Genomic DNA, 23219 nt, shown 5'->3' with positions numbered 1-23219 from the left:
TGATTATGCACAGAGAATGCACAAGCCGTCCGGAGTTACAGTCAAACAATGTAGTATTCACAACAGTAACAGGTAAAATACTTGATTTGGTCTTTTATCCTCTATTCTGTACCAGTACGTTTTTCCTGCTTGCTATGAATGCTATTAGGCCACCCTGTAACTACAAATGTCTTGGGCGCAGAAGGCTTTTACTCCAAGCACTGACAATGTTCCTGAGCGCCGTACCAGGAACGTGCTGGGAGATCCATCGGTTTTTGCCTTCATCGTTTCCAAATAATCCTCATCTTCCAGCCCCTGGATCTGTGTAAGTACTTTTGAAATTAGGAGCTCGAAAGCACCTAGGATCGTCAATGTTAGTTTTACGGCAAGTATCTGCTTGCATTAAAACTTGTGCTTTCACGTGCTACTTGGAATTTCAAATATCCTGGCATGAGCTATTAATTAGTTTTCTGGAGCCCAGAGCTCCCTTCAGCAGTAGCCATTGACCTTCAGGGAGGTTTGGCAGCTGGCTTTCTCTGAACTACGGAGGGGGGAAAAATTAGGAGATAATTCAGACTATTTGGGGAAAAAAAAAAAAAGTTAAATACCTTATGCTACTTTCATTGTCTCCAACACAATTTCATCTGGCTGGTAGGTTCTGTTAGAAGGGCTGGAATATATGTATAATTGGGCTAAAATTTCCTCTATCCTAACTTAAAGTAACAGAGTTTTCATTTTACGGGTTTTGTGGTTTTTTTTTTTTTTTTTTTTTAAGGATCTTTTTACCTGGTGGGATTTCCATTGGGGATTTTCTTTGGGGATTTCCCTGCTGCTGGGATTTCTACAGATACAATGACAGACTCTGTTGGTACACAGTCGACCAATCTGTAGGTTAGCAGATGTAGACTCACCCCATCTGGAACATTTGCTCGTGCATAACGATTATTCTGCTGTATTCGGACCATGACAGGAGTCTGTACGCACGGGAGAGAAAGCGGGCAAAATTCCAAGTTTGTTTTGTGCAGGGGTGAAAATTGGCGATTTCAAAAGAATGAGTAAAAATGCACCCAGTCAAAGAAACACCAGCATTTTTGGAGCTGTCACCAGGCTGGGGTTTGTTCAGTTGTCTTATTGGGTTTACTACCTGTTTTTTCCCCCCATCAGTGAAAAAATCTGGTGACCGTAACATGTCAAAGCTACGCTTGTGATTTCACTTCTTCGAGGACTTACCTAGCTGGCTGCTGGGATCGATTTTGTTGTAACATTGGTTTTGCCACAGTTTGTGCTTTGAACGTCAATGTTGGGGTCGTTCATGCCTGAGACAGTGGAGATCTGATTGGCTTTGCCGAGGTTCTTAATGATATTGATGTTGTATTTGGCAGTTTCCACAAAACTGTTTTCTAGTAACCAACCGTCTGACTCGCCCTCTGGATCTCCCAACAGAAGGACGTTCTTCATTGCTGTTTGTAGGTACCGGACACCAATAAGCACAGAGAGCTGGAAGAAACAGTTAATGGTTAAACAAGAGAGTTTAAATTACAGCCTCAGTCCTACCCCTGAGTCAGCTTTCTGACTTGTCTATTTACAGGCCTACTAATTAATATTGAGTAAAGCAGACAAATTCTTTATCCCAGCAATATATCTGACCACTCTCCCAATTAATTACATTTTTTCAGAAAGAAAAATACCAGGGAGAGATTGATTGATTCTCTCTCCATTCTTCAGGTAGCAGTCACACCTGCGTGTTATTAGCACATAAATACCTACTATTACTTGGGAGCGCTGCAGCCTCAGGGACTACAACTAATTGATGCAGAATGGATGATCAAGTCATGGAACCATCAGTCACTGGGAAAAAAGATATTACATTGTAGTCTCTTAATTTCTGTGGGGTTTTTTTCCACTGACCGTGATTAAATTGGTATTTCCTCCAAGGAGTTCAATCATGCATATGTAAGCCATACGTGTCCTCCACGCCGACACATTAAAATTAAGGACAGCCTATAGTAAAGGCTCAAGTATGAGTTTAGGAGAAAGCCCCACTCTCAGCGTTCTTTTGGAACGGAGATCAGCGTGCCCGGCTTGTCAGGGTCTAAGGGAGGACGGAGAGCCAGCCCACAGCTTTTTCATGAGCTGCCAAAAGCCTGCTGTTTCTGGCACCACCACTCCATCTGGCACTGCTTGAGAGCTGCTGTGAACTATTTTAGTTATAACGCTAATATTTATGCAATAGAGCAATAATAAGAAAAATAAAACCTAAAGAGGGAAGAAAACCATATTTTAGCCAATGCCATTAGGGGGTCTTTTACCTGTGAATGACAACATCCAGACAACCTTCTTTACAGACGCCTGCGTCTTTGCAGGTGTATGTGCTTGCCTGGGATATGCTTATTTTGATTTGCACAATAAGCAGTCTAATCTACATCTAAAAAGGTATGCTGTGTTTGCACGCACTGTCTATATGGTGAAGCTACGTAACGGAAAAAGGAGGCTTTGAGATATTAATACTTATGCTCAATTTTTACTATAAATGAAATTAGTGTATTCAGCCAAAAGCCTGCTCACATTTTATATATTCTTTGTTAAAACTGACTTGAAACAATCCTCAGACCTTCTCACTTAATTTCCTTGCAGTTGTATCACTGCATGTATCACCCTGTGATCTGATCCCATAAATGCTTCAGGGAAGGGAATATGCCATAGTCTATTGAAAAAGCTCTATAAATGCACAAAATTTCTAATAGTTCTCATTTTCAATGAGATTTGCTTTTGCTCTGGGGACTTTCAGAAAGTTGTCTGTACTAAAGGAAGCCCCGCAATGTTCTTGAAGTGCTCGTGGACTTCATATTAGATACCGAGGCACTTCTTGTGTGTTACGCTGTAGTTGTTTCCCATCCTAGAGAGCAGGAAGCCTCTGATTAACCTGACGCAGACCATTTTTATGAGACTCACCTCAAACCACCAAATAAGCAATGCCGCAATGCCGATGGACCTCATAATAGCCGTGTAGTAATCCAGCAGGGCCTCTCTGCACCCCTTCACCCAGATGTTGAGCTCCTCCGTCAGAAAATCGTAGTTGTAGTGGGCGCTGTTGTTTGTCAGCTGGTACTGGATGCAGGGCCGCGGGGAGCTTGGGTTGCAGCAGCTGAAGGGTACCCCATCCACCAAGAACTTGCCATCGACGTTGCTCTTTAGACGGCTGCAACAGGACAGAAAGTCTGGGCGTTACGCATCTGGTGGCAGCAGCAGCAGCAGGTAGTGTCTGTGATTCTTATAAAATGACATAAGGCAAGTCTGCTGCGACGTAGGCCTCTCCAAAGTAAAACAAAAGGAAAATGGGAATATGTTTTCAACTGGAAAAGTTACTTACTGCAGCAGAAACTGCACCTGCAGTTGCAGGTGCTACTTTTTTATTTGCTGTATTTCTTAAGTGTGGTATCAGCACGGTATCTCAGGTGGTTCTTGGTACTGTGTGTGCAAGACGTGGGTTCAATGTTCACAGAGATGTTGCCTTTTTAGCCATCTGCACTGAAAATACTAAAGACAATTACTGAACTTGTTCTTGGTGGAACTCTAATGGAAGTTACGGACCCAGAAATCCTGTGTTTCTCTAGTTCTGGATTGATTTTCAACACAAGCATTCATTAAGACAGAACCTAATAGAAGAACAACTTTGCATGCCACAGGAACCACTGGAAATTGTCTGCTGGCATTTTGTCATTGTACCCATGTGCAACAGCTGGTTCGGCACATGTTTTGAGACTAATTCACAAGGGAGCTTCTAGAGAGGTCTAGAGCACAAGTCTTATGAGGAGAGGCTGAGGGAGCTGGGGGTGTTCAGCCTGGAGAAAAGGAGGCTGAGGGGAGACCTTATCGCTCTCTACAACTACCTGAAAGGAGGTTGTAGCGAGGTGGGGGTCGGTCTCTTCTCCCAAGTCACAGGCAATAGGACAAGAGGAAACATCCTTAAGTTGCACCAGGGGAGGTTTAGATTGGATATTAGGAAAAATTCCTGCACCAAAAGGGTTATCAAACATTGGAATAGGCTGCCTGGGGAAGTGGCAGAATTGCCTTCCCTGGAGGCATTTAAAAGACGGGTAGACGTGATGCTGAGGGACATGGTTTAGTGGTGGTTTTGGCAGTGTTAGGTTAGTGGTTGGACTCAATCTTAAAGGTCCCTTCCAACCTAGGTAATTCTATAATTCTTGTAACTATGCTTTTTGTAACTTTTGAAACTGTATTCATTGCTAAAAATTATTCTTTTCCCTTCCCTATAAGATCAGAAGAAAAACAAGTGGGGAAAAAAAAATATAAAGTGGGAAAAGAAAAAAAAAATAAAGAAATAGGAGGTAGAAAAAAAAAACCATAGGATGTAAAGAGAACACAGTCTCAGATTGATTGAGAGTTTCTGGAACAGTTAAATGAATCCTTGATACCCATTTTCCTTCTATTCCCTGCTCTTTAGCATCCTTGCGAGGGCTTCTGTTTCCGAGCAGGCTCTTCAGAGAAATAGATTTTTCCAGAAACTGGAGAGTATATAAGATGTTGCAAGATGCTCTCACCCTTTGGGGAAGTAGCCTCTCAGCATGTATCTATTTTCATGCTCACTGCAAAAGGCTTATTTCCTGAGACAGCCCCCCAGGTGAGAACCATGCCCTGTTTTAATGAAGTCCATGCCTTTCAGCCTTTGCTAGGGAGCCAGAGTACAAGAAAGAAAACTTTCTCTTAGATACCCAACTTTCACCATTTGCTAATAGTAGAATTTTTAATATTTTCCAAAACTTATCTTCATTTATTAAAGTTTACAAATCATATTTTCTTGTTCCATTAGAGATGATCTAAATTAAAGAGAAGTCATCACAAGAAGCTCATCAGGTGAAGAGAAGCAGCAGAACCTCTGTGGTCCAGTGTTCTTAAGGCTTTTTTGGGACTAAATGTATCCTTCAAAAGACAGAAGCTGCTAGGAAGGTCAGTAGTTGTGGCTGTGCTGGGTTGGCAGAATAATTGCCTTCATTTTATTGCTGTGGGTCTGCTGAATACAACATCCTGCCTTTTTTTTTTTGGGGGGGGGGGGGGCAGGGGTAGGTAGTGGTGGTGTGTTTTGGTTTGTTTAACATTTAGTCAAAAATATCTTCTTCAAAGATCTTTCCAAGTAAGTCAGAAAGCTCATCTGCCATTTCCCACCTAGGATAGGGTTAAGCATGAATTCCTCTCCATGTTAAAGTCCAGCTCTTCACTTTGTGGCCATCACATTCCAGGTAACAATAACCGAATGAAACCAATGCAAAAGAACCCAAACAATCCAGTGAAACCAGACTCAAGTGTGTGAACAGCATAAGGAGCGCAGGCAAAACCACTCACTGGGAAGGAAACGGGGAAGGGAGCCAGAGAGGTAGAAAATGGAAGGCTCCAATATGATAGGAGAAAAGAAACCTCACAGAGGGAGGCGAGTACGGCCAGCACATTGCTATGGGCCAGCAAAATGCCCTGTATGTTTCAGTGACCCGACCCAAATATAGTACAGCATCTAAAATGCTTAAAATACAGTTTCTTAAACTAGGTCCTAGGCTTTTCTTTTGATCCCAAGCATCAATTTAATTATATTTTTTTCTTCTTGCCACATGTTATAAAGAGGAACCTTCTTTCTGCTGCCAACAATAGCAGTTGCCAGACTTTGGTTACGTCCCCCTGCCATCATGTTTCCTCCACTAGTGGCAAATTAAAGAATGATGTATCTCGGTACCATTAGAAGGGAAGGCCCTGGTGACAGAGCTGAGGGAATGAGACATCCACTGCCATTTCTTGTTGCAGTTTGAAGCTGCTGTGGTATTGTAAAGCAAAACCGGCTTTTGAGACTATAAAAAGATGATTTTTACCCAAGCAAAGCAGTGATAAGATTGTACTGCTGTAACCTGCCTCTTCCTCCTACCCATCCCATTGATTCTCTCCATCTCTTGTCACATTGTGGTGCTGGCAATGGAGATACAGAAGAGAGAGGGGGCAAGACGATTATGAAGGAAGGTGAAAAGTTGTTTTACGAAGGTTACGTGTGAGTTGACAGTATGTCAGTTCTCAACTGCTTGACATACAGTACAAGATGAAACCAAGAAAAATATTTGGTTCCTTCTCCGTCCTTTCTGAACGTTACCAGCTGGACTTTGCTTCCAACAATTTCATATCGACTGTTTCACTACCAGATTTTTGGAAAGCATAGTGTAATTTGATTGTACAGCACCAACTTGGATTCTAACAATCAAGATGGAATTCTCCAGTTTATATACAGTAAAAGAAATTATGCAGTGTAACTACTTCCCTCACACGCATTTCACTGGCATCTTCTGCCTACATGCAGCAAAAATTAATTGACGGTGTATTTTCAAAATAATGGCAGAGCACAGGTGACCTTGTGGAAGAAAATAGAGTTTAGCTAAGACCCTGAGTAAAACTTTACTGTTTCTGTATGTCTCACAGAAATAAAAAGCAGTATATTTTACTTTTGTCCTCACAATATTACTCTTAAGTTGCTGTGGACCATCGTTCTTGTCATGTCACTTATCAGTGTAGAACCAGGATTTAACAAACCTCTTGGGTCAGTCTGCTTTGTGTCACTGTCTCCAACTTCTGTCTCGAGAAAACTTGTCCTAAAGCTTGCTTTATTTCCACATGCCCTGACGCATGGTGGCACCCTCTTGTCCATATTCCTCCCAAATCCTGTTCTCTGTTACATTTGCAGCAGCTCTATATTTATGCTTTGCTATAACGGCAGTTTCAAGTTGCAAATTCTATGAAAATAAGATCTTTGGCCTCCCTTCATCTGGCTTTATGTCACTGATTTTTGAGTTCAACAAAACAGAAGACTTGACAAATGCCAGTCAACTTTTTGTGTTTGTCTTTCCCAGGTACATATAGCTACTTCGCTCTCATCAGTGAAGACTTTTTTTTTTCAACTTTAGAAGAATTATTACATATTGGATTGTCTCCTTTTTAAATTTTTTTAGTTACCTTTTCTATTGTCTGAAGAATTACTAGATTCTTCTTGTTCAGCATACAACTTCACAATTACTACATCATGTGAAGCACCAACAAACTAAAATATTCAAGGGTTCTTCTCCTCTCGTTTTATGCAGTATGCATGGTGTTGGCAGTTGCTCACATGTGAACATATAGATTTGAACCTGGATTTGTGAAGTCTAATATCTTGAAGGAGAAAGATCTTACAGTGTTTACGATTGATTGTGCAATGTATTGGTAGTACCATCCTTTTTTCTTTCCATCATCAGCTCAATATAATGGGAATTCTGAGGTAGCTAATTCATGCATTAAAAAAGGAAAGATACACCCTTGCGTAGCATCCTGAAAAAAAGTTAGCAAAAGGTGACTTTGATTGTGCGTGTAGTTACAAAATATGCTAACATGGTCATTCTACAGTTTTTCAATTGAGACAAAGCTCCAGCAGAAATTAGTATCAACTTGGCCTTGTGAGGCGTATGCTAGAACCACAGAACGATTAAACAGAAGGATGTTTTTTGCCTTGAGTACTTCAGTACTTTTTGTTTGTAGAGGGAGCATATGGTTTAGACAGAGTGTTATTCCCACTATTATTCACTAAAGGTTACTACGTTAGTTAAATTATGAGACTATTTGTGAACACACCTATGACCAAAGAAACATTATCTCTTCTTGAGTTGGGCCCATTACCAGAATTATTTAGAATGACCTTTGAGAGAAGCCTTCTAGCCACAAGATGCTGTTTTAATAAGGAGGAAAAACACTGCCAGAATTTTTTGGCTGATGGCAGAGAACAAGCAGTTTTGCCATATTCTCTTTAACGTCAATGCATCTCAAGATCTTTTGACAGGACTGTTACTTACTTCCTGTTTGGTACAAATTCTTCTTGAATGAGGTTTTTTCCTAGAATTTTGTTCTTATAACTAGTTAATACTTACTCCAGAACTTCCTTGGAAGCCATATTCAGATAACGAGGAGACACCCACTGAATTTCAAACCAGTCTCTAAAGCCATTGTTTCCACAGCATTGGAATCCAATTTGTAACAGATCCACTGTTTTCTTTAAGAAACATCGTCCAGGTATGTCTGTGTCCTTATAGAACTTAATAGCATCCCTCAATCCCAGATAGAGAGACTCTTCCAGCTCGTTCCTCATGGTATAGCACATAAGAGCACCCACCAGGATGCAGAAGGTAAAACAGAAGGTACATACGATGTATGGGAGCATAACTAGTTTCCACCGAGAGAACTTGTTGGCATCTGAGCAGTCGTAGCAGATTTTGCCACCCAGAAAGTTGATGATACATGCTATGACCCCTACAGAGATAAGCATGTTGGGGACAGAGTTAACGTCCCCTTTTGCCATCACTTCATTGCGCTTCTTGATCTCTATTTTCAGAAAGAGGCCAAGGCTGAAGAGAATTATCCCGCTCACAACAGAAACCCAGTTGAGGATCCATAAGATCTGAGCCAATTTGTCCCTTCTAGTTTTGGTGAATTTTACTTTGAGGACAGCCATAGTCAGATCAGCGTTGGGAAAAGAAGCGTAGGTCAAGGAAAGCTTGTAAGCTGATTAAGAGCATGTATCCAAGGCACGCAGCAGAAATCTGAAGGAGAGAGAGAGAGAGAGATTACTGTCTGTCTGACTGGGTATTTATAGAGACCACAGAAAACTTCCTGTACAGCCTCATGTGCTCCGAGTCCTGCCAAGGGAGTGCCCCAGTGAAATTTATTGCCTAAATTTCATACAACGTGAATCACTTAAAAAAAACACCCCAAATTCTAAGGACTGACTAGAGCAATCAAAAACAAGTGATCAGTAGAACCAATGAACTCTAGATTCCTGTGGATTTTTGTCCAGAGCAATTTTCTGTGCAGATGTTCTGATGTCTGGAAATGAGTTGGATCTGCTGTCTTTCCCTCCAGAAAATTCACAGTGCTTTTTCCTTCTATTTGTTGCCTGTGTTTTCTTGATGATTCCAGGAATTTATAATTCTTACTGTGTCACGGTCAGATTTGCGTTCAGAAGTTGAACAAGCAGGATGAACAAGCAGATATATACAGCATAATCATATAAGTCTTTTTTCCATATGGAAAAACCCCATGAAAATAGTACCAGAAACACAGTATCCTACAGGTAATTTTAGTCATTTCATCAATTATGTGCAGTAAAACATGATTTTGCTAGCAAAGCGCAGTTTTATTCCTACTTATACTACTAAGATATGATCAGTTTGGCAACAACCGTAGGAGGAAGTGACTGTGGTTATTCAAAGACACAAAATGTTCAACAAGTAGTTAAACTACCAATGACTGTGTTGGTTTTCTAGAAAATATTATTAAAATTTTCTTAACTTGTAAGTGCTATGACCTGACTGTTGAACAAACCATCCTCCACCACATTTTTCCACTTGATCTGGCATAAAAGCACTACCATTTTTATATGAAGTAACATATCACCCTGCAAAAAAAAGCAGAACATCTTCACACCTTAAGAAAACAATGAGCAGTTTAAGACGCTCTATTTCTTTCTCTACCTGATTGCCCTTCCTTTCTTTCTGAAGTTCTTATTAAAAAACAAGTTTTGGAACAGTGTGATGTATTAAATGAGGCCTATTTAATCCTTAGGGAATCACCGCTACTGTCTTAACCTCTGCTCCTGCAGCTGAGTTCCTTATTCTTTCCCTTTGTCCTGAGAACCGTGGTAATCACACCTTATTCCAACACTCCTACCACCTGTAGACTGGTTTTCTTTCCAAGTTCCCCATACTCCAGTCACAATCCTAAACTTCATTCCTGGTTGTACTTTCTGCAATAACCTTGACTTCACCTCCCACTGGAACTCCTTCCGTTCTCCCATCTGAACAAGACTCTGCAGCCCAAGGGACACCATGATATTTTCTGAAGGGGAGCCACTTGAAATATTACAGGAAGCTACTCTTTTTTTTTGTTTGTTTTTGTAGCTTATACCTTGTATGTTTTATTAGTTTGTTTTTGATACACCTACTCTTATATTATTAACATTCCTTTAATAACTTTCCCATGTGATCTACAGACTCTTTCGGTTTTCTCTCCAAAGATCACAATGATGGACATAAAATATATTCAGAGAGACTCCTTCTGCCCTGAGTTTCAAATCTGATATTTCAGAGTTTCACAGCTGAAGGAGGACTTCTGTGTTTCAAGGTCTGTCTTCTTTCCCCAGCTATTAGTGGATCTAAAAAAAATATAACATATTTCCCAGCACTTTTAACCTGGCTTCTCTGCAAGTCTACTACTAACTTCTGCTTTGTGCTTCCCCAGTTATACCGCAATTGCAGGCAGGGAGCAGCTAATAACATCCAAGATATAAAACTTGTTAGAGCTGGAGACAACGTGGCTTTGGTGTACGTGATGTGGAGGCAGAACTATGCTGCGGTACCTCGGGAGCAAACCATGAACTTTTACCCTTCTTCAGTGCTTCCGATGGTTTGTGATTGCCTTTCCTCAACATGTGCAAGATATACGGAGTACTTCATTCTTTCCTCTCCAGAAAACCTGCTATCAGCATGGTCTTTTACTAGTTCAGTAATTTTTATTAGAGTGATTTTATACTGTACAACTATGTGTTTATATGATTATACAGTCATCTACTTCCACTAATACAATGGCATTTATAATTCTGTAAACTTGGGGAAATAGAGAAGTATAAGCAGCATTATTCTTGCTTAGTGTTTTTTAAGCTAGTGGATTCTACTACTTAACTTAATCTGAATAAAACTGGTATCAGCTAAACCAGCATGAAAACCAAGACAAGCTGTACAGAAGCAGGGCTACACATACCCACTAAAGGATCCACAGCAGCAATGGAGCTTAACACTGGGTAAGCAGATTGTTGTAGAGTACAGTTTAAAAAGGTAACAGTATGCCAGTCTTCACCTGTATGTGTTGGAAGGAACCAATTCTATGTGTACAGGTGAGAAAACGGTTCCATTCATATTAGGAATGGACACAGTTAGATATCTTCATGCATTTGAATATTAAAATATTTTAATGCTTGTGAGATCTAATTCATTCATGTTGCATTTTTTTTCTCCTGCATTTACAGAGGAAACTAATTCCCCTCAAAACCATTCATCTCTGTATATCTTTTGGACAATACACAGAGTAGTGTGCAAAATGTACAGTATTTTTTCTTACTGGTCTTATTTCCAAAGGTGCTGAGGCCAGCAGCTCTTTGACTTTAAAAACAAGGTCCTAATTTTAATGATTATTAAGGTTGATCATCAGTTATGGTTGAGTATTGATTGTGATCATATTGTGATAATTTTATCGATTATCATGACAGAATACTGATTACTGATAGGCACCTCTGTACAAACAAGGCCAGAGAACAGTCACTTATAAAATGACAATTCTTTCTTCACACCATTCTTCTACAGTATCCTTCAGACCTCATTTAAAAGGATCATGCTCCTCTGGCACAGAATTAAGCCTCCATACGAATTCAGCTGATGGCCTTGTCTGCTAAGCCAGGAGACAGCACCTTTGCTTCACCAGTTAAGCAGTTCATGACTTGAACTGAAATAGCTGCAGATGGCTGCTGCAAATAGGCCTATTTGCCCCTGATACTCAGGTCTCAGAGCTCACAGGAGAGAGAATCTGTTGTGGAATTTCCTGGCTGCTGATACGCAGTTCGCATTCAATGGCCGGCATATACAAATGCATCGCTCACTGTTCATGTATGACATCGCACCTGTACCACTCGTACGTGTTATGTATTTGCAAAATGCCTCTAAGTTGTTAGGCACAGATATAGTAACGGTGTCACTGGGAACACCCTATTCGCCAAACATCTTCTGCTTTAACATTTGAACAAAATTTGTAAACTGTTCTACTTTTACTTAAAATTCATCTACTCAAGAGACACTGTTGATTTAGGAAGAGGTAAATTTGAGATTTTCTGTCATTTTCTAGCCATAAAGCAACTTGAAGCTGAATTCCAGTAGTAGTTTATCTCATGTAGCTATTCTGACACAGTTCCTTCCCCCATTTTCAGATGCCTAAAGCTAAAAAACTGAAAAATGTACGTGCAAGAGCACCTCTCCTGCTAAGTCCTTGCCTCCAGTAATTCTCATAAGGTATTTCCCACTTCCTTGGAGTAATTTTAGTATTGTTGTAAGACCAGATTTCATGGAATATTCACATTCATCTAACAGAGGTACCCCACACCACAGTCCACCAGCAGTATAAGATCTGCTATTTCATACGAGCCATTCTGCCAGAGGAAAGGCGGGGAGTGACTGGTTGTTGTAGTGCAGTGACCACTTGTTGATTGACCCTGGCTGTCACTTATGTACCTGGGATCGCACAAAGGATCTTTGGGACCACTGTACTTCTGGTGAAACTTTGAGTGCGTCAAGAACAACTTACCTACTCTGTTCCTGTGTTCCCAGCTTCTACAAGGATACTTCTCTTGAGATTAGTTTTTTCCTATGCTAACAGTTCACTGAATTTAATTTAGATAATGAGAAGACTCTTTCCCATCACAATGAATTTTGTAAATACACCATAATATTATTCTTTCCCTAGCTGTTTGATGAAGTATTGAATATGTTTATTAGATAAGCTGTATTGGAACACAAATGCTGCCACGTAGAAGCATTTTTTGAGCACCAGCCGAAAGAACTGAAGTGCAGTTATGAGCTAAAAGTGTCATTGTCTTTCTCTGCAATACATATCTGTTCTTCTCCAAGTTAATTTGGCAGTGAGCTACTGTAAAACCACAAACGCTCCTAGTAGTTCAGTGGAACTAACACCTCTATCAAAGTTCTTAGAAACACTCCTCACCATTGCACACGAGCCACTCCAGAGTTATGAAGCATATACACACAGACATTTTTTCCCCAGCTATGGGACAGAAAGCTGGATTTTATTCTGTAAAGGGAGAAATATTTATTTCAACAGAAGCAGCCAAATAAATGTGGAAATCTCTCCCATATTATCAATTCTGTTCTCAAGCTTTTCTTGTCTAACTCACTTCAAACACAGCTTCCACCATCATACTGTAGCTTTTTGCTTCCACGATGCCACCGACCTGTTCCTTTCCTGTCAAACTCCCCTAACTACAGAGAACAAGACATAGCACAGCTATTTATTAATTTATAATGTTGACTTATCAGATGCAAATTGTCTAAAGCTGGGGGTTGGAACTTGATGATCTTTAAGGTCCCTTCCAACCCTAACCATTCTATGATTCTAAAGAAATTTGGCTTGCAATTTTTTCATAAATAAACCGTGTCTTACCTTAAACAATTTCATGAAAAGCTGCCATTTTAGCTAACCACACATTCCTATCTGTGATTTAATATAAAAGAAACCACTAACCTGCTTCAGAGGACTGAACAAGATCTTGAAACCGGTAACTTGCCAAGTACAGGGGAGAAAATACCTGGATCAGGCATCCTGAGGAAGATTGAAGAACTAATTTCCTGATGTCTGTGTAGTTCTTCTGTCTTCACACTGACTCACCTACAGAGATGGAGAAAAAGGCTTCAACTCTCCTGCCCGTGCTAATCTCTCTTTCATCTCTAATCGTAGCTAAGAGATTTATTTCAAGGTTCTTATGCCACCAGGTTAAATCCTGCAAAACAGGCCAATTAACTGAGTGTGAACTGAGACCTCACTGACAAAATGGATTTTTACTAACTTCTTTTGCCTGTTTATCCCCCAGAGGTTTGGGCTAGTAAGCAACAGAGACTGTTCTTCAATACCTGCTGATGTCTTCATTAGTTCTTAATTTGTTCTTAGCAATAATTATGGGTCTAAAAGACAGAAGAATGAGAATAATCAAACTTTGTGGCTCTGTGGGAAGGGAAAGTCTATCATAGGCAATCATCATTTACATTCACTATTATGTGCTTTATCTCTTTGGGTGGAGTTGTCCGTCCTCTGTATATTGGCTGTGTCCAAGGAAGGAATTCAAGTAAACCAGAGCAATTGGATCATCCTGTATGACTCACAGCAGATTCTGGTTTGGGAAGCTTTCCAGGTTCAAGAACAATCTAGTAGAAACCTCTGCCCTAGACTCTTAAAAGCTTTATCCCAAGTCAGAAGCAAAAGCATTTGTCCTCTGGCATTTCTGAGCCCAGCATGTGGGATGGATGTGGCTGGGCAGAACTGGCAACAGTAGTGGCAACAAGCTGAGCCTGAGCAACACTCCATTGAGTTAGTGGTGATGTTAGCACCAGAACTGAATCACTAACAAGGTCTGGGTTTGGTCTATAGGGTCTATAATACAGCAGTGGAGTAAGAACATACATCTGACTGAAGGGACCCTGCACCGGGGATTGTAATGCATATGAATGTTCTCAGAAACATAAACTGTCTACTCCCAGCTGATGATGAACAGTAAACTCCCACCATGATACTACTGTGATTCTAACTCTGTATTCTCGGAATACGCCTGTTCATCTCGTTTATGGTCTCACGCCTTTGTAAAGACAGACACCCCTCTGCATGCAACAGTATTATCACACTTATTACCAGGGAAAGGTGAAAGATTAGTTACCGTCCAAATCAGTCTATTGAGGTCTTGAGTAAAGCAGAGACTGGAATATCTAACTACAATATTCTAGGAAGAAAAAATAATTAAGACTTGTTCACTTACCAGAAGTCATTTCATACATTGCTGCGTGGAAAAGGGAGGCTCAAAATTGCCAGTGTTACTCTGTGCCTCCACGGGGTTAAAAATCCCGACGACGGGTCCCAACAGGATAAAGTCATACATACAGTGAAATTCTTTCCCTTTTCACTTTTTCTGATACAATCAAACTCGCAACTAATGTTTATACTGACTGCTCCATCCAACAATGCATCGCCTAGGACCATATGGCAAACTTACACAGAGCAGCTTCCTTGATGTGTGGGGGGTCCCTGGAGCCACACAGGCTCAATGTGCCTTTTGCTGGCAACTTCAGTTTGGGAAAATATAATTTACCATACCTTCACCTTTTTAAAGAAAATACCTGAAGTAGAGCTTCCAGCTTTCTCTCTTGCCTATGTGTGGATGTACAGCACATCCAGGAAACTTCAGATGAAGAGCATATGTGATACATCTGGGACCTGTTGGACCTACTGCATACGGACCACACAAATGCTTGCATATGATCAAATACACCCCAACTGCATTGAAACAGTCCTGTGCACATGGGTCATGCATGCTTTGGTCTTGGTGTACTTGTGCAGATGACAAGGAATATGTTAGATCCATTCAAATGTGTACATTTTTGTATGGATCACCTCTACAGAGCATGTTCAATGAGTATAATATATTCCTTGTGGACAGCACAAGTACACAAATGTACACAGTTGCCTTCTGCGATTTTTGAGATATTGCTCTGGCTGGGATGTGATACATTAGAAATCCTGGACAAATGTCTGAAATCCTTTTCTATGCCCAGAAGTTCACATGTGAAACCCACCCCCTCACCCCCATCTGTGGAACTCCAGGCGTATGTTATCCCTGAATATTAGAAAATTTTATTGCCTCAGATACCTAGTAGTAGAAAAAAGCACCTTTCCTGTTGTTGCTTTGCAGTATAAACCTAGTACTTCCATGCAGGAAAGAAAGCAAGCAGAAGATGGCAGTGCTGCTGTATGTAGGGTTTTTTTTGTTTGTTTGTTTTTTTACAATGCAAAGTAAGCAGCTGTCTTTTATTTGTGTTCAAGAGATTAGAGGTCCCTCACACAGCTAGTGGCAGCTCAGGAATGCATCATTGTAAGAAATAACTTAAAACCAGTCTTAATGTGAACAGAAGTCAATGCTACCTGTTTTTTTTTGTTCTGTTTCATATTGGGAAATGGTTTCAGCTGCAAAGTTAATATAAAAAGTTGAATTACTCAAAAATTACTTTTGTTTTATAGCCATCTATAAATAACCATGCTGCGCTTCCTTACAGACCTGCTGGGAAGCCTGGACACCAAGATCATAATGACAGAGTAGCATTTTGTAACCCAGCAGGAGTGGTTGTACATGGGGGTCTGCCATCTATCACCCAGTGGTGTAGAAAGAAAACACATACTTTCCTGCTAACAGTGGAGATTGCTGTGCCGTGGCTTCGGATCTGAGACAGGTAAATTTAATAAATGTTTGGCCAATTACTTATCTGTTTATAACCATTTATATATAAGTCCGCAAGCAAGGACAGGTGCGTTATGAATTAGCCTAGTTAAATAGCTAGTTGGGATGATGCATGCTGTAAAATTGAATTTTACATCTAGTTTCCAAAAATTAATGTTTTGGGTTTTTTTTTTAGTATATATATTTGGATGGCCTTCCACTTCATCTTGTATTTAATGTAAATGATAACTAAAGAGATTTTGGCGTAATGGACTAAACCTGGAGGCACAACTGTTGTTCAACATGTCAGTGCTTCAGAGGGACAGCCCATATTCTGAAAGAGATTCTCTCTGGTACGTGTTAATGGGGAAAGGGCATGAAAAAGGGAATTCAGACCATCTGCTTTTTATGGCATTGGTAAAGTTGTGAACCACACAGTAGATACTGAGAGGCATAAGTTATTAGGCAAATAGAAGCAACTGGGTCTTTACAGAATATTCACCTCTCAATTAAATTTTTGAACTTTTAGGAAAGAAGTATAGTGCTGTCTAGATGATTATGGTTGTTTTAGTTAGATGAAGATACCTACTTTAAATCACACCACCTGAAACTCTTATGGAATTGCAGAGACGGCAGAGGGCATGTTGAAACTCAAAGGAAAGAGATATTGAGTATAGACAGTAATTTAGAAGAACACAGTTTATACATTAGAATGCCACAAAGCTTATACGTTTTTACAACTAGAGCTATACACTGTACTACAGTTGTACCAGAAGACCCACTGTACTATGTTGCATGCAAAATACAAATAACGTAACTGTAGCTCATTGCATTGCCTGAAAAAATCACAGATTAATCGAATCAGAAAACTATGTATTATAATTCTCATTTTTCATATGTTTAAAGGTTATAACAATATGGATGATGGAGCCAGTCTCAGGCAGAAAGGAGATTACAGAAGACTTGCATGAACTGCACTGCACATGTACTGCTAGTCTTCAGGGCTCCTGTATATTCTGAGAAACACTGTGCAGGTACCTATCAAGCTGGCTCTGATTTCAATCCATAGGAGCTCTACTGTCCATAACCTCGGAGTCATCCACTCCTGACTCATGGTGAGTCATTACACATGGAAAACTAAGGCACAGAAATAGTGTGTCCACCTTAAAATCATACCAGCGGTCTATGGTAAAGCTGGAAAGTGAACCTGTATTTTAAATTGGTTAGTAACCTAAAGCTTCCATTTTGGCTGTAACTTTTTTTCTGAGGACCAGAATCCATTTTTACAACCTTATTCATAATTAGACCATGCAGCAATCTTGCTTTTCACATTCGTACCTTATTTACTATAGACTGTAGTGAGGTGGGTGTCAGTCTCTTCTCCCAAGTAACAAGTGATAGGACAAGAGGAAATGGCTTCAAGTTGCCCCAGGGGCGGTTTAGACTGGATATTAGGAAAAATTTCTTCACCAAAAGAAACTGGTTGTCAAGCATTGGAGCAGGCTGCCCAGGAAAGTGGTGGAATCGCCTTCCCTGGATATATTTAAAAGACAGGTAGATGTGGTGCTTAGGGACCCGGTTTAGTGGTGGACTTTGCAGTGTTAGGTTATGGTTGGGCTTGATAATCTTAAAGGTCTTTTCCAACCTAAATGATTCTATGACTCTATGACCATAGGCCAGTCATCAGGAAGCTTTATGCAGAATGGAATTATACACATATTATGAGGGCCCCCAACAAAATTCCCTTTACATAATGATGTAAAATTTCCGTTTTCTATTCCGTATCTCAGCATCAATACTCTGGTGCGCTGTACTGCCAATTAGCCCTTCTTCCCCTAGCAAAGGAGTCAGACATCCACTCTCACACTTCTCCTTGAAGAGACCTCCTATAGACCTCTTATACTAATCAGGAAGTCTCCCTGTTCTCACCTTATTATAAACCTGATGTTGATGCTGTTTTTCACTCTCTAGACACCATTTGAACTGAACAATATTACTCAGAACATCTTGTGGGGAATCTGAGATTCTTTTAGAAAGGAGACAGTTATGAAAAAAAAAAAAAAAGAGAGAAACTCCCAAAGTTTCTGAAGCTGTCAAACAGACAAAACCCAGCACCTAGACCCAGTGGTCTTAGCGCTCTTCTGAAAGAGATCCAAGATCCCTCTGTCCCTTCAGAGGGGACTTTATGCTTAGTGGCACTCTGTGTTTAGAAATCGTGATCTGTGGAAAATGAAAAAAGACTGAAGGAACTCGGTTTTCTTACCATAGAGAAGACTGATGGTGAGAGGTGAAAATTGTGTGCAAGTAATTTTAAGGTAGTTGCACAGAGAAAGGGAATAAATTCCTTTGGTGACAGGAGAAGAAGTAATGGGTGAAATCTTTCTTTTAGTGAGAATAGTGAAACAGACAATAAAAAAATTGGATTTCCATCAACAGAGTACTTTTAGAAAAGGTTGACAAATACTAGCCAGGAATGTCGTAGGACTGTTGGTCCTTCCTTGGAAAAAGGGCTGAACTGGATGTCTCCAGCTCTGTAATTTTTCATTCGCTATGAACTGGATACAAAGTTTTGTAGATGTTTAAACAGGTAAGTGCTAACCCACCTTTGGACAATACTTTTTTTGCTCACTGACTTTTCCCTAAAATGTGAGCTTATAAAATGTGTTTTCCTTTCTACTTTTCAGCGAGAGCACTGTTTCCACCGCTGTTTATGTATTCATTTTTAGTTGCAATTTTCAACAAATTCCACAATTTGATGGATGTTCATTTACTGACTAACCAAACCTGGGAATTTTCCATCTCTTGGGAATGAGTAATTATGAAGTGTCTGCATCTTACCATCTCTCCCTCCCTTTTATTTTTTTCTTTCTTTTTCTCTCTTCTCTTTTCTGACAATAATTTGATTTCTGACACTCCAAAAAATTTTTGGGAGCTTTGTCTCTTACTCCTCTGGTCAACTAAGCAGAAACAGTATTCAGAACTTCTGACTCATACAGAAATAAATAAATAATCCCAACACACTGACGTCTAGGCAAAGAAGTTCCAATAAAAGTATTTGAAAGCAAGGAGTCTGTACTTTGCAGGATGAATCATCTGCTCCCATACACATTTATTTCAAGAAAATAACAGCAGAGTTCAGAAGGTCTTAGACATTGTTAATCATGTCACCCTTCTCCATTGGCAGATATAAGCATATGCTTGTGTATAGGTGTGGTTTCTAATTTTTAAAGATTCCTTGAAGAAACATTAGATCATTCCTTTCAGACAAAAAACACTGATGAAAATTCTCACATCTCCCTTATCCCACAAAGAAGCTTTCCAGGAAAGCAAATATATTTTTCCATGATTATCCATGAAGCTTAAGAAAGCAGAAGTTGAAACACTAGAAAGTTGTGTTCCATCTATAGACAATCCTGGAAGTTCACCAACCGAGATATTTAAAAATCTTCAGAACAAACACAGAGGTGTCCATGTGCGGTGATTTACAGCTATTGACTAACTTTGCCAAGTTAACTTCATTTTTCCTCTGTTTTGGAAGTAACAGCCTAAAGTTTCTGACTTCAGAAAAGTCAAACCAGCAGCCAATTGTTTCCAGTACTTGCTCTTCTCCATCTCAAGGTGAAATCCACCTCTTGGCAAAATCTGAACCTTTGTTGATGTGAGTAATGAATTTCCCCTTCCTGTGATTTTAATCATTTATTTATAAAAGTTATGTTTTTGCTATATTTTATGATAAAAATGTTAACTTAATTTCAGTGTAAGCGTTTCTCAGGAATAATGAAAGCGATGTAATACTTTTAAGAAGAAATATTTAGGTTTACTGTTTACATGCACAGACAGGCAAAATGCACATATGAGATTTCACCTTCCAGGGAATATTCATAGTAGGAATAGACTCAGAGATCTGCAACAGATTGGAGTTAGAAGCTCCTCTTCTTTCCCCTTTTCTTTCTACATATGTACTAGTAAACCAAAATGACTAGATTAATTCACAGCCACATCAGAGTTAAATGTCTATCTGTGCTGGGTTACTGCACTTCAATATGCTTGCAAGGGTTTTGTAGTTTTATAGGAGGACCTAGGATGTTCTTACCATTCCATGCAGATTCAGAAGTGTCTCTTCACTCACGTATGTTTGATACAGCGATTCAAGGGCTGCATGATGAACTCCTATGCAAAAAAAACCAACAACCCAAAAGAAACCAAAAGAAGTTACATCAGGACATACGAAATACCCTTCAGGGTCAGATCAGTTATCTACCTGGCTCTCTAGTCTGTCTCTAACAGTAGCAAAAGTAAATACTATTTAGAGACACTTTTTACACTTAATCCCCCTTTTACTCCCTCTGCATCCAAAACTGTTCTTAATGGCATGTTATGAAACACCAAATAATTACCACACAGAGCCAGATACAGCAACAAAATACAGTTGGTTAAAAGATAAGAACAAGGTATAGTTACACTGCAAAAAGAGTCACAATCTTACACTGAGATAGCCAATTAGAACTAGCAACATAAAACCTGAATAAAGGTTGGCCCAGGGTAACTTTTTCCGGGCCCAATCAACACTATGCATTTAAGCTTTACTACCTGTACTACTGTAAAAACCCTTGATTCCATAGTTACACAAAAATAGAGATTTTAATGTCTTGGATTTGGGGTTTTTTTTTGTGGTGAATATATTCTGCAAGTTTGCACTGATAGAGGAAACGCTGGCATCTGCTACATTTACCATCATCTTTGAACCAAAAATAGTAAAACAGAAAGCCTTGAAGAACCTCTTGGTATATTTCTGGAGCAGTGAATTAAAAAAGATGAGATTTTTTCTGTAAAGACCTCCTGCATTTAAGTGGAAACAGATTTTTCTCTTTGAGAAGACTCAGTTTTAGTATATTTTTTTCCTGCTTGATTTCCATTTGAACCACTCAGGTTTTGTCTACTTATGAAGAGTCCGTGGTAATTTGAAATCTAACAGATCACTAGAACTTTAAAACTAACTGATGATGAAGAGAAAGAGTATTTTGTCTTTTAAAGCTTGCAGTGTCCATGCTGACTTACAGTATGCTAAGAAGACATGTATTCATGATGCTATTTCCATGATACTGTGCATGACAATGCGGTTATATTAGATAATGAATTAACTTGTGAAGTTACAAAGCGATGAGAGAAACCACGTCCCTTGGATTAGCAATGTTAAACAGGTAAACAGACAAACCAGATAAACAAGTTTGTTAAGGCCTTTCCATTCTCTTTAATTGAAACAGAAAATTTTCCTGAAGAATTGTACGCCTCAGGCAATGTGTCAATTATTTGGGGAACAATGAAGTATTCTTCACAGATGGATTCATATTCATGAGCTCCCCATTACACCTAGTACACAGCAAGTTTTGTTGGCATTACTTAAAATAAGAGGTGGTTAGGGCATTCATCTACCCTCAGTTGTAATCTGGGGAAAAAAGTACTGTCTAGTTTAGAGGGAGTGCGAAAAAATTGTTTAGAGCATAAGAAGAGTAGATATAAGGAGCAGGCCTATCCTAGAATAATTGCTACCTTTGCAAGGCCTTTAAGACAGGTCTGGAAGAATATGTACCTTCAGTAGAATATTTTCCATCAGAGAAACTGTAAATGTCTATCAAAAGTAAGGAAAACTCGTAACTCCATTTTTCAATTCGGCAAAAGATGTACTATTGAAAAAGCAACGCTCCGTTTGAGCAACCCTCCTCATTCACAAAACAAACATTTCTTAATAATATCTTTCTTACAACTACTTCAGTTGCTAGGAGACATTGTGCACATACACATTGTCTATATAGAGAGGAATATATGCTTATCACCAGTGCTGTATCCACCCCACTACCAGTGATAGACCACTGCTTGAGGTAGTTCACTTTGAGAATGAAGAAGCATCTGGCCGAAGCTGACATTGAGCAAGTCACAACTGTTTGGGCTCACTATTAGGTTATATTCACAGCTCACACTGCTGGGTAACTCATTTGTAAACTACTAGCACTCAGATCTCTCTACCCGTAGAGCAGCAGTAGGACATACTGTTTTCTAACCTTACTCTTTGACTATGATCTCCTTGTGACGAATCATAGAATGGTTAGAGTTGGAAGGGACCTTAAAGATCATTGAGTTCCAACCCCCCTGCCATGGGCAGGGACACCTCCACTAGACCAGGTTGCTCAAAGCCCCATCCAGCCTGGCCTTAAACACTTCCAGGGATGGGGCATCTACAACTTCCCCGGGGCAACCTGTTCCAGCGCTTCACCACCCTCACAGTAAAGAATTTCTTCCTAATATCTAATCTAAATCGCCCCTCTTCCAATTTAAAACCATTACCCCTTGTCCTGTCACTACATTTCCTGACAAAGAGCCCCTCTCCGGCTCTCCCATAGGCTCCCTTTAGATATTGGAAGGCTAAATGAAGAAACAGCTTAAATTATTCACACTATCAGTAGGGAAATATAAGCTTTTTTTTTTTTCTTTTTTTTAAAGAAACTTCACATGAAGGGAAGGCTGCAATGTGTTTACTCACTGCACACAAGCTGCTGCGAGCACAGCAAATCTGTCCTTCCCCCTTCCCACTGAACAGGTCTCTCCTAGCTGCCAGACGGATCCAGTCGCTGGGTTGACACCGTGTGGATCCGGCCTCTGGGCTGACACCGTGGCCCACAAACGCGTCCCGTGGGCTGTTGTGCGATGACATGCTGGCACCCACCCGAGAGCTCCCGTGCCATCGCCTCACCGGGTTGGAGAGTCTTGCCTGCAATAAGGAATCACCAGTGAGAGCTGAACCCTTCTCTTCGAAGGCCGTACTGGCCTATGTGCGAGACACATCAACCCTTTCCTACCGCCACAGCGTGGAGCCCACGGGTGACCGCCCTGCCGTGTCCTCTAGGGCAGCGTTTCCCGCCGCAGGGGACAGCGGTCCCTCAGGTGAGGCGAGGGGCCGGCCTCCCCCACTCCAGCCTCTCTTTCCTCAGCCCGCTCGCCCCTGGGCCCGGGCAGGCCCCGGGCAGCCCCGGGGGCGCGGGCAGCTTCGCCGATGAGGCCCGGGGATGGCCGAGCCCGGGCTGCTGAGGCGGAGGCCGGTACCGCAGCGAGGGGGCAGCTCTGCCCCCGGGCCAGA

At 40.5% G+C, this 23219-nt stretch overlaps 1 protein-coding gene across 1 annotated transcript; it reads right to left on the bottom strand.

The window, feature by feature from the left end:
* Nucleotides 1–751: 751 nt before the first annotated feature.
* On the bottom strand, nucleotides 752–22747 carry LOC141465939 (photoreceptor outer segment membrane glycoprotein 2). The gene is made up of 7 exons (XM_074149633.1): nucleotides 22626–22747; nucleotides 20181–20257; nucleotides 13418–13497; nucleotides 7926–8594; nucleotides 2932–3178; nucleotides 1210–1476; nucleotides 752–953 (listed from the first exon to the last, which is right to left on the bottom strand). Exons 4-6 carry the CDS (start codon nucleotides 8504–8506, stop codon nucleotides 1210–1212), a joined length of 1095 nt encoding a protein of 364 aa, XP_074005734.1. The 5' UTR covers nucleotides 8507–8594; nucleotides 13418–13497; nucleotides 20181–20257; nucleotides 22626–22747; the 3' UTR covers nucleotides 752–953.
* Nucleotides 22748–23219: the final 472 nt, after the last annotated feature.

This window comes from Numenius arquata, chromosome 6 (genome assembly GCF_964106895.1).
Source record: "Numenius arquata chromosome 6, bNumArq3.hap1.1, whole genome shotgun sequence".
Classification (NCBI taxonomy): domain Eukaryota; kingdom Metazoa; phylum Chordata; class Aves; order Charadriiformes; family Scolopacidae; genus Numenius; species Numenius arquata.
Note: the sequence above shows the minus strand (reverse complement) of the source record. Positions and strands in the feature narration are given on the sequence as shown.